The 15509-nt window shown below is 46.4% G+C and overlaps 1 protein-coding gene across 4 annotated transcripts in view; it reads right to left on the bottom strand.

Moving 5' to 3' along the window:
• The window catches only part of ASCC1 (activating signal cointegrator 1 complex subunit 1), a 38688-nt gene that overhangs the window by 22740 nt on the left and 439 nt on the right, over window positions 1–15509 (bottom strand). Inside the window, exons 1-7 of one of the 4 annotated variants that reach the window (XM_054831258.1) lie at window positions 15146–15485; window positions 13952–14073; window positions 12613–12712; window positions 11548–11645; window positions 9937–10115; window positions 2484–2620; window positions 150–269 (exon numbers count right to left, since the gene is read on the bottom strand). In XM_054831258.1, the coding sequence (XP_054687233.1) occupies window positions 150–269; window positions 2484–2620; window positions 9937–10115; window positions 11548–11645; window positions 12613–12712; window positions 13952–14073; window positions 15146–15147 (758 nt within the window). In that variant the 5' untranslated portion in view covers window positions 15148–15485. Of the gene's footprint in view, window positions 1–149; window positions 270–2483; window positions 2621–9936; window positions 10179–11547; window positions 11646–12612; window positions 12713–13951; window positions 14074–15145; window positions 15486–15509 lie in introns of those variants that run through there. The other 3 variants (XM_054831256.1, XM_054831257.1, XM_054831259.1) reach the window with 3 other exon arrangements.

Raw genomic sequence — 15509 nt, forward strand, 5'->3', positions numbered from 1 at the left:
GCAAGAATGACTTCATCTTCCTGACTGCTGGCCCAAGGACTGCTGGCAGTACCCACCAGCTTCAGATGGCAGAGGGTTTCTCTGGTACACTGCTACTGCTGCCGTGGCACATCGAGGAGGAAGGAAAGGAAGAAGCGCGGGGAACTCACTTGTCTGAGCCATCCTTCATGTGGACTTTGGCATAAAGGACGTCCATTGTGGCAGGGTCATCGTTCATATACTCCACTCCTGCCACCTCCACGGTCAGGGGCTTGCCTCCAGCTATTTGGCTAAAATGTAAGAAATCCCTTATGTTAAAAAGCAAAACATCACATCTGCTTTTGAAATACAACCTGTGGTACTCCTCAAGCACACACTAAATATTTGGTTTTACTCAGGGAATGACATAAAACACATTTTTTTGCTATAGTTAAACACAAATTTGAAGTTAAGCAGGACTTAAATGTTATACAGACTGTACGGGGCAGTGAACTCCACTGAGGAGTTCTCTTTCCTGTATCTTTCAGGTTGTTTGCACTGTGAAAACCCAAAGACAAAAAAGGCTTCCTAAAGCTTGAAAGGCTGCAGCCGCTATCGCCTCATCATCTCAAGAAATCCTGTAAAACCATTTAAACTCACGCGTTCAGTGTTTTAGACACACATTAAGTCAACTTGTCAGTGGTCACAGCCCATCTCCACACAGAGATCTCCATTTACATTTCAGAAAACCCATCAGCAATAAAATGGTACAACTTCTCATTCCAGAGAAGCTCCTGCCTTCCCTGCGAAGAGAGCAATCGTGACACAAAGTCTCTAGCTCGTTGATTTTTCCCTGGGAAAAGTACTTGATACAGAATGCCATTTTAAGTACATTTCAACATCCACTTACAAACGCTGGAAGTAAATAGAGCTGTTTTAAAACCAGCTCCAGCTACTCTTGCAGGAAAGCGAAAATGCGTGCAGGATATAATATGCACTCCCACACCTGCAAACACACTGCAAAGTGTATCTGCTTCCAAACACGCCGCCTCCTTGCCTTTACCACCAGAACATCACGGGGAGGCAGGGCGCCACAGCGAAAGCTCCCTGTGAGTTAAGTGCCGTTGTCTCATTTAATGCCGAAGTCTCGTGGAAAGCACAGGGAGCGTCTGGGCAGGCAGAAGTTAACACACACGAGTTAACAACGTGAGCGTGACTTTGCTCTAACCTTGCTCGCTTCTGTTCAGCTCACCCAAGAGACCGCCTTTGAGATCCTTGGCAAAGCTTTCCAGGTGGAATAAGGAGAGTGTCATTTCCCCTTCCAGTATGTTTACTGGGAGGAAAACAGCACAAGGGCACTGTCTGCATATGAGACCGAGAGCACTTGAGGCCATATATTCTAAAAAGGGGCAAAAAGGGCACATCTACCTTCATATGGCACTGTTTAGAAAAGTAAATGAACGCTAATGAAGGTTTCTATGGGCAGAAGGAAGCCTAAATTAATTTTCAAAGTATATTTATTTGGGTGTGGCAGGGGAAATAACCTAAAGGTTACATTCAAGTGTCAATTCCCCCTCCACTAAAGGAAATGGAGAGTAAAGATTTTTCTCTGCCTCAGTGCAATCCACTGATGAGGAAGCTGGCACTTTCCAAATACTGTGGGCAGAGCCTTCCCCTGGAAACACGCTTGTATTTCTGTTCAACAGCTGAACAACTGGAGCTGTCATTTTAAAGGCACAGGTATGAATTTTGGCCACGCATTAATTCCTACAGATATCAGCTGGCATGGCGTGGCTAATTCTTCATTTATAAATAAATAAATTAATTAATTAATATCAAGGACCCGTGCTCTATGTGCAAAGGCTTTGCAGAAATAAATAAATAAAACAATCCCTCAGGCCATCTCCAATTTCTAAGCTGAACAAAGATAAGCTAATTACAGTGTCATTCAACCCCATTTACAGTTAAAGCCCTAACATCTGCAACTCTGTAAACAGGCAGCAAGAAAAAGCCCCGGTCCTGGAGCAGTGCTGAATGCCTCAGACTGATTACTCGCACGGCTCGTGCTGGTTTCCCTGCACACAGCTCCCCGCATCAAGAAATGCATGTCAAGGACACCTCAGCATCTGCTCTGAGGCAGGAGGGAAGCAGCATGCCAGAACCCACTGCAGGCAACGCACAAAGGTAATGGAGCTCGTCCCTCCCTCTGCAGCAGGCAGGGGACAACAGCAAAAATTGCTCACACAAAAATAACGGGGAGGCATGTGAGAAAAAAGAAATGAGTAGAGCAGTTTTTCAGGGAATGCTGAGGGTTTGAGCTGAGCTGCACAACGCTGTCAGACTCTTTGTGACCGCTTGGTGATTTCTTCTGCTCCCATTTGAAACGTTTCAGCCTTTTTCTAAATTTCTAGAGTTGAAATAGACTATTGAGCTGCTTTTCTCTTCACTGTCCCTAGTCAGAGACAGCTCACTGCTTTCCCCTACTCATGCCCTTGGTGATGACATCCCTTTTTTTAATCACTTACTCCACAAAGTCCTCTTTGCATCGCTGTAAGAGGTCACACGCTTTCCGGATCTCTTGCTCGTTCAGAAGTACCAGCGTCCCAAGAGTCAGGTGAAGCTTTGCAGGGTTCTGGAACAGGCTGCTGCTGACCCCGTGATCCTACAAATCAGTCAATCAATCACATATAGGCATCTTATCTCATAGACACACACAGCCCTCCATCAGAGGGATAAATACTACAGAGAACAGGTACCAGGCCACTGGCATCAAACCTTTTATCTCTGCATCACTAGTCGGGTTGGTAGTGACTTGAAGTTGAGATGAGTAACAAGATTTCACAGGTTTTCGAGCAAGCGAGCTCAGCCTGGCAGGCGAGGTGCAGCTCCCCACTGCACGCACGCTCCCCTGCCTGCCTTTTCATCGGAGTTGCCAAACGGCAGCCTGGAAGCTCGTTACAACAGGTTCTAACTCAGGACCCAGGAAGAGGAGCACTCACTCGAACGGGATTTCGAGAGGAGATTTCCACAGCTGTCAAGGTGGCAGCTGCCATCAGCAATGAACTCAGCACAAGTCAGCACAGATTTAAAACTTAAGTCCATTTTTTGTGCAATAAAGCTGGAACCAGCTGTAGCGACAAGCTCTAAATGGTCTCTAAATCCTGTCTAAACACAGGTTGCACCTCGCAACACAAGCACAGCTAATACCAGCTCTGATAATTACTTTTTTCTTGTTCCCATGTGCCCTATAGTTTGCCGAGATGAATTAAGTTTAAATTCCCTTTATAATAAGAGTTACGTGTTGTTGCTGGGGAAGAACTGTTCCCAGGTGGAGCAGTGCTTGCATTCATTTAAAAAGCATGCTCTTTTGTTCTAGGATATTTATAAAAATACCTTGAGGATGGTTAACACACCCATATTGAAACAATTATTTCCACTTAGTGGCCATTTCCCACCAGCACATTAAATAACCTCCACTTTTAACTCCAGAAGAAGCCAACACCACTTGCCAGGCCACCGAAACCTTTCTCTGTCTGAAAAAAAGTCCACCAACTGACAGCTTTGAAGTTTCTAGCTGTGCTTCAGAGTTTGAAATAAAACCTTTCAGAGGTTTAAACACTGCAGTATCTCAGCCCACCAGAGCTTAATGCCCCACATCCCACTCAGCATTTCTCCTGTCTAATGACAGCATCCATACTCTTCTTTACAGTGGTACTTATAGGCTGGACTAGAGACGAGCCAGTCTGCAACACAGAGGCTTGCTCCAGCAGCCGCAGGCTGGCAAAGCGAGGTAGTCCCCAGAAGATAGAGAGCACGTACACACCTTCCACTGCTGCTAATTACTTTTTTGCTGACTGAAACCCCAAATCGTATCGTGCTAGCAGTGGCAAAGCGGGCTGCAAATCACACAACAGCCTGAAAGAAGCACAGACTAACTACATCAGGTACATCAGGAGCGGAGGAAAGAGGGATGGCTCCATCTCACCTCCCACTTTCCCCTCTCTGCCGTAAAAGCCTTTCGGCTTTCTTTAATTCACACTGCTGTTAACATGCATGACAAGACATGATTTCTCCCTGTCAGCCTTTTTTCTCCAATGGTATCTGTAGCCAGAGGACATTTGGCCCATCACAAAACAAGAGCTCGGGTAACAGAAACTGGGAGAAAGTTCGATTTATCCTTGCCATGGACAACCAGCTGATGTCACTCCCACAGTACGCACAGATGATGTACAGTAACGAGAAAGTAGTTTGCAGGTCAAAAAGCAAAAGCCCTACCCTCATTTTCTGCCCCAGCACAGTTTGTACTGTAAACATCAACCTTCCCCAAAAGCAGCGTTTCCCCCTGAGCTTTCAAACACCTGAGTGTGGGCTGGTAGCTGACAAAGTGATGGCACGTCACCTCCACAAGCCACGCTACCGCTGCTGGGGAGATTAGCAGGGAAGAGCAGTGCACAGTGAGCGGGCCAAGACCTAGATAATCTTCCTGGTTTACTCCCTAGTATTTCAGAGAGCTCCTAAAAACCCTGCTTACACCCCTACTCTTTCACAGGCCGGCAGATCCCACTTCTCCCACATATAAAATAGATGCTACGTCAGAGGAAGCTCTCCCTGGAACAGGCAATGTTTCTGCAGGCGTCTTAGCAGCCCTTCGTGGCTGGATGCTGCTCGCCGAGACGCGAAAAAGCTTGAACCCGCTTATTTTGATGCCAGATTACAATATGCTATCAGCAACTGCTGTGTCGCCTCATGGGAAGTCGCCCTGTCCAGTGCTATCAGCCCTCTGCAATCTGACCAGCAGGGCCAGACAACAGCAACACAGAGCCTAGAAATACGCGTTCAGAACTACTGCTAAAGAAAAATATCACATCCTCTCCAAGGAGGATGAGCCCACAAGATGTGATCCTGTCAACGTGATTTTTGGGGCTTTACTGACATCTTCCAAATACCTAAGGAACCCTCTCAGGGTAAGCTACAACCACAAAAGCAGGAGTGAGGAGTGAGATTCAGCATCAGAGATGGGCAGAGTGATCCGTCGGGATCTAAGCCACGCTCTCCAAGCTCCTCTCGCAGCGATAAGCTCCTCTTTCACTGGTTTCCTCCCCCGTGCAGTGGGGACTCCTCATAGCACAAGTCACAGTGGCTTGTGGCAAGCGGTGGCTTCCAGCCCTAATGAAAGCAGAGCACCAGATTAGGGAAGGCTAGGTGTCACAGCAGGGAATCCCCGTATTCTACGGGCGAAGCTGAAAGCGGCGTATTTGCAGGAACTCGCTGGCAGATACAAACACATAAAACAGGCTCTATCATCTCTCTAAACATTTACTGTTTGAACTTGGGTTCTCTAAGGATGTACTGAGTGGCAGGAAGAACATCCCCTTTACGCACCATCCGTATGTGATGACTGTCCATTTTACCTTATGCCTCTCCCTGACATTGCCCTGTCAGGGTCAAAAAAAAATAACAACTGATTGCCACTCAGCCTTAAAAATTCGTTTTTTCCTCCCTGCTGCTACTTAAGACTTCTACCTTTGCTCTCCTCGTTTAGAGGAAACACATAAAGGGTTTTATGTGGAGTCTTCACATCTCTTTGCAAAACCCAAGCACATTGTTCCTCCAAGTCTAAGGCCTTATAGTAAGGAAACCACAGACCACAACACACTTCAGGCCTTCTACATGACAAGGCAAAGGATCAAACTCCTTGGCTCTTCCTCCCTGGCTGTGTCCTCTCTACTGCCTTAACAGCTTCCAATGTTTGCAGACAGCTTTATGTTTCTGGTTTTTTTCTTAATAGCAGGATACTGCATGCCAGCTATATGCCCTCTCCCACCCTGATCCACAAACAAAGGAACAAGCCAGAAAAAACAGCATTTCCTCAGAACTGACTGAAGAGCTGCAGGCTGAAAAACCCTGCCCATTTTCTGTCCCTTCCACTCCAAGATATAATATCTCATTACCAATGTCTGATATTTACAGGTTGCCATATATTACAGCAATCATATTTCTTTTCTGTGCTACATCTGCAGCCTGTTAAGACTGCAAATGCTGCATTTGCACAGCTCTGAAAGACCCAACTGAGATTTTTCATGGCAATATTACTGCAAAATCTCTTCCCTTTTCCACCTGCATACTCAGACAGACGTTTCGGTTCTCCTCACTCTGACACCTACATGGCTGCGCAAGGAGAATTCCAAGGTCATGCAATCATCTGGACCTCCCACTGCACCACATCAGTAATGAGCCTTTCCAGGTGAGCCACCTCCCCATATTTATATTAAATTAGCCTCAAAAGAGCCTCCCCTCGGCCCTGCTTCATTGCCTGGCAGCTCTGACCACACAATAGCGTGAATGACACCTGAAGTGTTCCACATTTCAACGCAAGGTTCATCTTATAAAAGGTCTTAAAGATACACACACACAAAAAGTTAGAAAGCATATAGCCACCAACGTAACCCTATGCAATAAAATATAAATGAATGGTTGTCATGGTAACTGCTTCAGAGAGAAACAGTCCCCCTCACAAATGCTCAACGGCCAGAAGAAAACCTCACACACGCGCACCTGGTCCTTTCCCTTCCTTACCGTTACTACCGAGCTTCATTCAAAAACCAGAGTTTACCTAATTCTGCAACGTTTCGCACCAGCAAATTGCAACAGGAAGAGAAGTGCACTGCTTCTGTCACTGAAACCTATTCAGATTTCTCCAAGTATTCTGAGAAATCCCGTTGCTTTGGACAAATCTATAAGCTCTCTTATTGCTCTGCGAGGCACAGTTTTGAATTACTGTTTTTCATTACTGATGTGCTTTCTAGCAGACCCTGCTGTGAGATAAAGTGGCATTAGAGTGGCATTACCGGCTGGTGGAGTGATTGAGAGACATGCAGGGCTGCAATATACTCCTTGAACTAACAGGCAGCAATATATCTAGAAACCCTTTTGCTAATACCAGGAGAAGGAAGGGCAGAAAAATAAAGCACCGTATATTCCTAGGCTAACATACGCAAACCCCCAAATACCTGCTACTGACCGAATTCTACGTTTCAAACTAAAAATGGAAACTCTAGTGCTGATGTAAGCAGTACCAGGAACATTCCAGGCCCTCCTGAGAGGCACAGTGCTAACTAGTGCTAACACGACCCCGCAGCTTCCAGCCCAGGGCACCTTGTACCCACGCAGCGTGGAGAGCAGAACTGCAGCCCCAGACCTCCACCCATATCGACGTGTCCTGCTGTGGGGCAGCTTCAGCTGCCACTGTTTTGGGAGATTCCCAAAAGCACCTTGATGACTCGGCGGCAGCAAAAGGCATGCTAGGTCGTGAGCGCTGCACTCCCTCGGAGATATTACCATTACTGGTATTAGGAGGATTCGAGCCCGGGTGCTGGTTTTGAGTACAGTTCAAGTTCGAGGTTACCGAAAGCCAGAAGTAGTTGTTAGGCTGAAATGTGTTCCCATGTGCACACCCACGCTGCAGGATCCCTAACCATGAAGCAGAGCCTTACAGGACTCAGCGCCATCCAGAAATGGAACAAAAAGACTGAAGGAAAGACAAAAGGTCAGGCCAGAAGAGGAAAAATTAGCATGATGAGCCTGGTCGGCAGTGGTCTCAGCACTCCTCTGACCAAGTTTGTGTTTCTGCAACTGTCCAGGATAAGGAGTACACAAATGTTTGTGGATGTTCCCAGGCAGCTCCTTCTGAATGTGACTGACAACACTGGGGAAAGCACCAAGATAGATTTACGTTTCCAAGTGGATGGCAGACCTCCCTGCTTACCCGGGGACGCAAACGGATATTTAAGTGTGAGCAAGAGACAATGTGACAGAGACAAATCAGGAGGGGTCAGGAGAGTAAGTAATATCACCAGCCAAGGCTGGGCCAATGGAGGGTCGCAGAGATGCAATCAAACCAGCAGGCAGGAAAAATGAGTGCTCTGCAAGAAGACCTAGTCCTGTGCGAGGTCAGTGCGTTGCACGAATAAAAACACAAGATGAGAGCACAGATGACAGCATTAGCCACAAAGATGCATAAAAGAGGCGACATCTTAGAGATGTGACACTGAAAGGATTTGCCTGACACTGAAGCAGCCTGGAAGCCAGAACCCAGCAAGATGTACAGGATGACACTGAAGTTACTACCCTGTGCGGCAGGCAGATCTGGGTTTGCTGTCCACGGGGAGGGACAAGAGAGATCCGCAGGACCTGCTGGCAGACAGCTAGAGGGAGGAGGAGGATCGGATAAATGGAGTCCAGGACAACAAGCCTTCAAGCAGAGCATGGCCAGCCACGTCTGAAAGGACTGGCAGGTTGAAGGAGATCAAGTGAAAGGACTGTAACAGCCATAAGCCCAGGTAGAAAGGGATAAAGGGCAAGAGAAACACCAGACTGAAAGCAGCGGTCTCAGACCAGGGCCAACAGTCTGAACAGCCACTATCAGAGCCCCTGTGCTGAAGTTACTGGCCCCTCAAAGAGCTGCTTGTCTCCCTGTAACTTTGGCGTGTGTCCCCACACGGACCAGAACTAGAAACCAACAGAGGGAGCCAGGCCACCACTGATGCCAGCCCGAGGTCCTACACTCTCTGTCCCGTTAACACTTTCTCAGGCTGTTTCCATTCCCCTGTCTCCAGGGCTTTCCTTTAATAAAGGTAAGCTTTAATAAAGGTAGCTGCTGCTGGCTAACGGGGATAGACAATCGAGCCAGTGATATCCTCCTAGCCTGAGGAAAGGGTGCTCACAGCATTGCACTGGTTGCTAATCCCTGGATCTATTGGCCAATTTCAGTTGTATTTAAGATCAGGTGGAAACCTGAGTGACGGAAAGCTCCTAAGGTGTCATGGAAATAGGCGGCTGGGCGGAGAAGAGGGACTTAAATCAGAACTGCCACGAAAGACAAGACTGCAAAGCCAGCTGAGTTCTGCTCTTGGAGATGAGACAATTGACATGCAAGTGACCATGAAAACTTGAGCAAGAACTCCCATCTCTCCAGATATCAGATAATTCACACCCTCAGCATCAAGACATAGGAAACTAAACCTCAATCTGTGCTATCTGCAAGATTATATTTTCCCCTTCAAAAGGCACAAGCAGAAGTGACGGACATGAAGGTAATATCATCAGCCCACAAAACCCTGCTGCGTGCATGCAATCTAACCTGCAGCAGCCACGAAGAGGAACTCTTCTCTCTTGCCTAGAGATGTCCTCCCAGCACTCAGAGGACATGGCAATTTAATAATATCATTCCCTCTCCTCAGCCTGGCCCTGTGCACTGACGCACCACTTCTGCCAAACTAGAAGCAAGCTAAAATAAACCAGGGAATAGACAGCTTTCACTTCATTCTGTTCCTCATTTCCCTATGCCTAACTCTTTCCTGCTGCTCTCAATGTAAGATCTGAAGGCAAGTAGGAGGGACTGTCAGCACAAAGTCTCATGGGGAAGAAGGGAAGCGATTAGATTTGCAGGATGGCATGTGCTACCAAGTCATTTCTTGCTTAGCTCCAGTAATGACACCCATCTTCCTTCACTGTCAGGAACCAAAGGAAAAGTGAAATAGAAGCAGCAGCAAACTTGTGAATTCCTACCTGGTTTCATGGTTATGTAGAAATCATATCAAATATAGAAAGGTCCGCTACATTATTTAGTGGCTTTCCTATTAAAAACAAACACCTCCCCCCCAAAAAAAACCCCAACAACAAACCAACCCTCTTTTGAATCTTAGATATCCTCCCACCTAGGAAAATCTCTAAGGAGAACAAAATATTTTACTAACAATTTATTAAGTAAGCCATTCCACATTCCAGGAGATTTCACAACAGCACTCAACAAATTCACAGCAGATCCGCCAACTTAAGTAAAAGGCCTGTTAAATACATTCCTAGGAAACAGAATAGAATAAGGCCTTCAAGGTAAACACCAAAAAGCGCTCTCAAGAAATAAAATGGCATTCTGCTAAAGAGCTTCCACTTGATTTTAATTCTCACGTGGATCCTTACCTTTGAGCATTTCTCCAACACTTCCTCCTTGAACTGCAGGAACTTCTCCTGGATGGCGGGCTGGTTGAGAGCAAAGGACAGGAAGTGTGTGAAGGGCTGCTTCTTACGGAAGCTGTCCAGGAGAACGTCGATCCGCGTTCGGGCGGAGATGACACCGCTGCGATGCTGCCCTGTAATCACTACAAGGAAACAAAGCAATACCTGTCTGGTATGCCATGAAGCTACAGTGAGACTGCTGACACCTATGCAAAATAAAGAGCAATTAAATGGATCGTGGTTTTACACAATACTTATCCGTGCACTTTAAAATATCAATATTGGAGGATATTATTTCACCCGGGAGATGCCAGGAGGGAATTAGAAAAACCTGCACACCAGCACCTCTCTACTGTTAGCCCCAGGCTCACCGAAGAAGTATTAAGAATTAAAACCCCGAACCATGCACAGAGAAATCTTGCCAGACTCCTCACTTGACTTAAAATGCCTGATAGGGCTGTGCTTTCCTCTGTAAAGACAGGTTGATGCCATCAAGAGCATACCTCTGCTCTCAAGAAAGCCAGCTGAGTGCCTAAAAAACAATAACTAAGAGTCTATCTTTTCAGTGGCTCTTCAGATTTCTAGAGCACTATTTCGAGTTTTTATAAAAGGCAGTCAAAGTGAAAAAGAAAAGAAAATCTATCAAAGATCAAGATGGCCTATATCATTTGTGCATGCACTTCAAGGCACCGAACAGAGAACACTTGAGCTTGAAAGGAAAGAACTGCAAGGAGCAAAATTTTCTTGGCTTCCTATTATTACATGTTTTCAACATCTCTCAACCTTCCTAATAGTCCTTCATGGTTCTCAGGAAGGAGTCAAGACCCACTTCTTGCAAAGTACTGCCACGTTCCTGTGCAGCACCACAGCTGGATCCTCCTGTCACTTACTCCTCACGGCTCTGTCACAAACGTAACTGTGCACCGTGCCAATTGTCACCAGAGCGCATGTAAGGGGCCCTCCAGATGTCCACTCAGGCAGAAACCCGTAGGGACCAGCCCTTACGAGCAACGCCTCCTTTCTTTTTAAGTCACTGGAAGTGGTGAGAAGAAACATACGGTACAAGAAAGCCTGCTCTCACCATCAGGATCAAGCGATAACACCAGAAAGGCAGCAACGTCATCAAAACACTTCTCATACTATAGCAGATGCTGAAGTTTATTTGGTTCATAAATATACAACACAGTAACTTTTTAAGGATGTATATTACAGTTTCTTATTAATGGAAATGGTATTATTTTAAAAACAAAACAAAAAAATCCAACACATTCAGGCCCAAAGTTCTCAAGCCAGCCATGTAAGGCCCAGAAGTGACTTCAGTGAGACTATTCATAGGCTTAAAATAGATTTATTTTTTTCCCCAAAAAACCCTTAGACAGCTTTATAAGGATTTATAGACAGAAAAAATATACTTGGGAGAAAAGTGAAGTGATTTTCCCAAGGCCATAAAGTGAGTCAGTGCCATGTCAGAAGCAGGAATTAAAGGAAAAACATCTCCTATATCCTCTCCCCACTCAAATCATGTCTGTGTAAGAGCCGATGAGAGAACACCCGTTTTGTGCACGTTAAACTCACCAATTTCTCCTTCCACTCCAGGCTTGGGAATGCTGATGGAGGTTCGAGTCTCTGTTTCTAGTCTCTTCTTGGTTTCCCCTTTCTTCCCAATGATGTACCTGAAGGCATAGAAGTGCAAGAGTCACTCACACTGTGTCGCTGGGCCGCTCTCCATCAAGTGCATACAGCCAGCAGATTAATCACGCCATGGATGAACCAGGCTCTGAGTTGGCTCCAGGCAGCTGGGTCCCCCCAAACTCAGTATCTCCCTGCTCGAGAGATGCACGCACTCAGCTCCACGGTCAGGACCCGGTCTGGGCACAGCGGCTACTCCCAGGACTCCACACGTGACCAGCCCGGGACCACGGGATGATGTTGAGCTGTGGCTCACAAATGGCTTAAGTTAAAACAAGTCAGTTGGTCCATGACAGCTCTGCCCAGGACATCCTGCCACAACCTATTCGTCAGCTGGGTTACCCCTTTTTCCCCGTTACCCCAGCTGACGAAAAACTAAGGGCTCTTTTTCTGCTTTTTGCTTTGCTCAAGGTAGTCACTTGCCAGCATTCAAACGCGCAACAGAACATCTTTCCTTCTCTACACTTCAGTAAAACCATTCAACCAATAAAACTGTCAAAAATAACTACATAAAGCTTTGAACGCTACAGGCTTCCCAGTAAACCCCAGATTCGAGTCAATAGTCAATTCCAGTCCTGTGTGCTTTCTCTCAAAGCTTTCACAAACTCCCCCTGCCAGGCTGCTCGCCCCAGTTCTTCCTCCCCTTCTCCCACCCTCCCTGATGCTTTTATGTTCAAGGGAAGAGATGCTCAAAACCTCTCCTGCCAGCAAGAAAGCACCACCTGCTGTCTCTGTCACAGGGAAGGCTAGGAGTCAAGTGTGGCACAACTGCACTAGAAAGGCATTGCCAATTTTCCCCTCCCGAACGCTAAAATCCACATCCACAAAACTGAATACATTTCAGAGATCCAATGCTTACCCCGACCTAAAATAAAAAAAAAAAAAAAGAAAGAAAATTCTGCGCTCAACCGCTTCCCAGCAGTGATTCAAACCAGAAACACATAGGCTCACTTGTATAAGGGGCTGGGAATCTCTGCTCTGCACTGGAAGCCTTTCTCAGTCTCTTCCACCACAAAGGCATCACAGGGTTCATCTGTGCAGTCACCGGGGCCTAGCAGAAGAAAACAACAGACCTTGTATAACCTCTGTAAAGTTTGGCAACGCTTTATGTAGGACAACAGTCTCGCAGCCGCCTTCTCCCAAGGTTAAATAAAGGAAGAAATGGACTCCTCTCCATTGCAGCTAACTGCTTTTTATTTCACCTTACTACCAGCTCCAGAAAACATAATGATTGCTTCTAAATCCGCCAGGCTGGGAGGCGTAGGAAAGCATTAGTTACAACCCAGGTTTTCTCTCAGCTGGAAGTTGTGCAACTACACAGTGGGAACAGTCTCTTCTCCTGACGGGGTGGAAGCCACCAGCCCATTCAGAGACCTGAGCAGGAATTTAGAACTGCAGAAGAATACAAATAAAAGGTGAGAATAGCTTTGGTTCAAGGGTTCAGCTAGAGTGTTCTGCCAAACAGAAATTCTCACACCCTTGGCACAGAGGAATAGATGCACCTTTCATCCGTGGGCCATTCAGTCATGCCTGTTAGAAACCATGGCTTCTTTCTGGAAGTCATGTTTGGTCCTATCTCCTCTCCAACATATCCAGGGGCAAATTTGGGTGGCAAGCAGCTTATTAAAGCTTTGTTCAATCCGCTGAAAGGCAGAGTGGAAGGGAGAAACAGAACACAACGGCCACAACTCTTTCCATTTGAGAACTGACAGCTGAGCTTTTCTGCGCCCACAACTACTCACGCAGAGTTACAACAGACATACAGGCAGAAAGATAAAGTAAATCAGAATGGGAAGAATTTTGCCCCCAAAATAGGCAACACCTTCCAAAAGCCACATTGTAAGAGGCCAATTTTTTAAGGCACAAACGCTGCAAGGACAGAGGATCTTTAGCAAGCAGCTTCCACTCCCGCTGTTTCTGCAAATAATCACACTACTGAAAAGAAAGGCACTTCAGGAACCTGGGGAAAACAGATCTACAGAGCTAATTTGTTCTCCCCTTTTACTGGAGACCCTTCCTGGCCAGCAAGCAAACTGACAGCCAGCAGCAGTCACCCAAACCCACATTAGGTAACCAGGATTACATCCACTCTTTGGTCAACAGGATCACCAGGGACCAGTGCAAAGCCTTTTTTTTCCCCCCTTGAACACCTCACTCCACCACACGGGCAGGCCCTTGAGCACACAAAGACGTCAGAGAGAACACCAAGAGCTCCCTCGGTCACCAGTGTTTTCGATGCTTTCACCTGTAGCATGTCCCGACAGCACCACTGTCACCTCTTGCTCTTTACCTGCACAGAAATCCTCCTCCTCCTCCTGCTGGTAGGCCTGCTCTTGGATGAGATTCTTCCTGTATACTCGCCCCCCAATCTTTATCAGGGTGGGCCGCAGAACATCCATCCTGCTCCTCCTCCTAATGCAAAAAAAAAAAAACAAAACAAAAACAAACCAACTTTGCTAACTTATGCCAAGGAAAAGTAAAGCCCGAGGTTTCCTCGTGAATAATTTAGAAGAGGCAAATGCCTTCTCAAACCTTAAGACTAATTTTCTGAGAACTTACAAGTAGATTCTGTCAGCTTGTAAAGCACAATCAAGTAAAAAGGGGAAATTTAAGCAATGTTAAGCTACATAGTGCCCCTGCAAGGAGGTCAGCAACTGATCACCGCTTTCCCTGAAACTCACAGGTTTTAGCTAAAACTCACTGCGGCCTCACTCAGTGTGCTGTCCTAGCATCATTCAGGATTCTGAACAGTTCCACCTCGTTACTTTCCACAACGAGACCCCCGCCTCTTGCCAGGAATCCCCTAAAACCTCTTTCAAAATACCTCCCCATCCTCCTCTAGTTCCTCAAAGGCCTAAGGAGCTTTCCAAAAGCAAACCCAGCTACTGCATCTACTCTGGAGGCGGTCGGGGAAGTGAAACAAATCCCCTCCGAGGGCTCGGCGCTGGCTGGTGTAAGTGGTTACACCTCCTGCCCTCCACCACCTCAGAGCACTGCGGGAAGTTTGAGGCGTAAGCATAAAAGTCTTATGTTACCCTGCATTATTCCAAACGGTATTAGAAACACGGGGCACAGAGTTAAACGTTTTACAGTGGAGAACATGTTACGGTGTAAAAGTAACAGGGTGATCCAAAGAACTGGTGGTCACCTGTCAGAGACTTCCCATTTTCAGTACTTAAATTTCTATGTTCACTGAAACTGTTAACATTGGATATTTTGGTTTCCCTTAATGTTTTTAAAACAGAAATTTCTGTTACTCGGAAAACAAAGTCTCCACCAAAAAAAAATTTGCCTTTGTCAGAAGGTTTACCTGTCCGCTACCACAGAACCTGACAGGAAAAAAAATTGAGAGCTTGCCTTCAAAGATGAGATTTATCCTAAACTGGATTTATTATACAGAGCAACATTAGGTTCAGAAAGTTAACGCTTTTCCTCTCAATTAAAGCCCTAGCTTCTGAAATTACGTACAACCACCTGAACTCACATTTAATTAAGAAGGCATTTCTGTAGTTCAAGGAAAGCAGCGCAGACACGAACTGCGCACAGAGGAAGGCAGAGTACACCATGAAAAAACACTGTTGTTGAGGAGGCTTTTGTTCCCACTCAGGCTTGCTTTTGTTTTTTTAAATTGCAGAGAAACTACAATTTCTCGGTACAGAACATTCAAAAACTCAGGTGCGACTGTGCCCCACCACGCTAGCAAAGCCTGGAGTTACAAAGCAGCCGGGGCCGCAGCCCCCAGGTGCAGGATTAGGCCAGGCTCCTGCGGGAGAAGCGGGGTGAGCGGCAACCAGGCCATAACAACCCCTACCGAGCCTCACCACCGCCCGCACCGAGCGAACCTCCGT

Source organism: Grus americana, chromosome 7 (assembly GCF_028858705.1).
Source record: "Grus americana isolate bGruAme1 chromosome 7, bGruAme1.mat, whole genome shotgun sequence".
NCBI classification, from domain to species: domain Eukaryota; kingdom Metazoa; phylum Chordata; class Aves; order Gruiformes; family Gruidae; genus Grus; species Grus americana.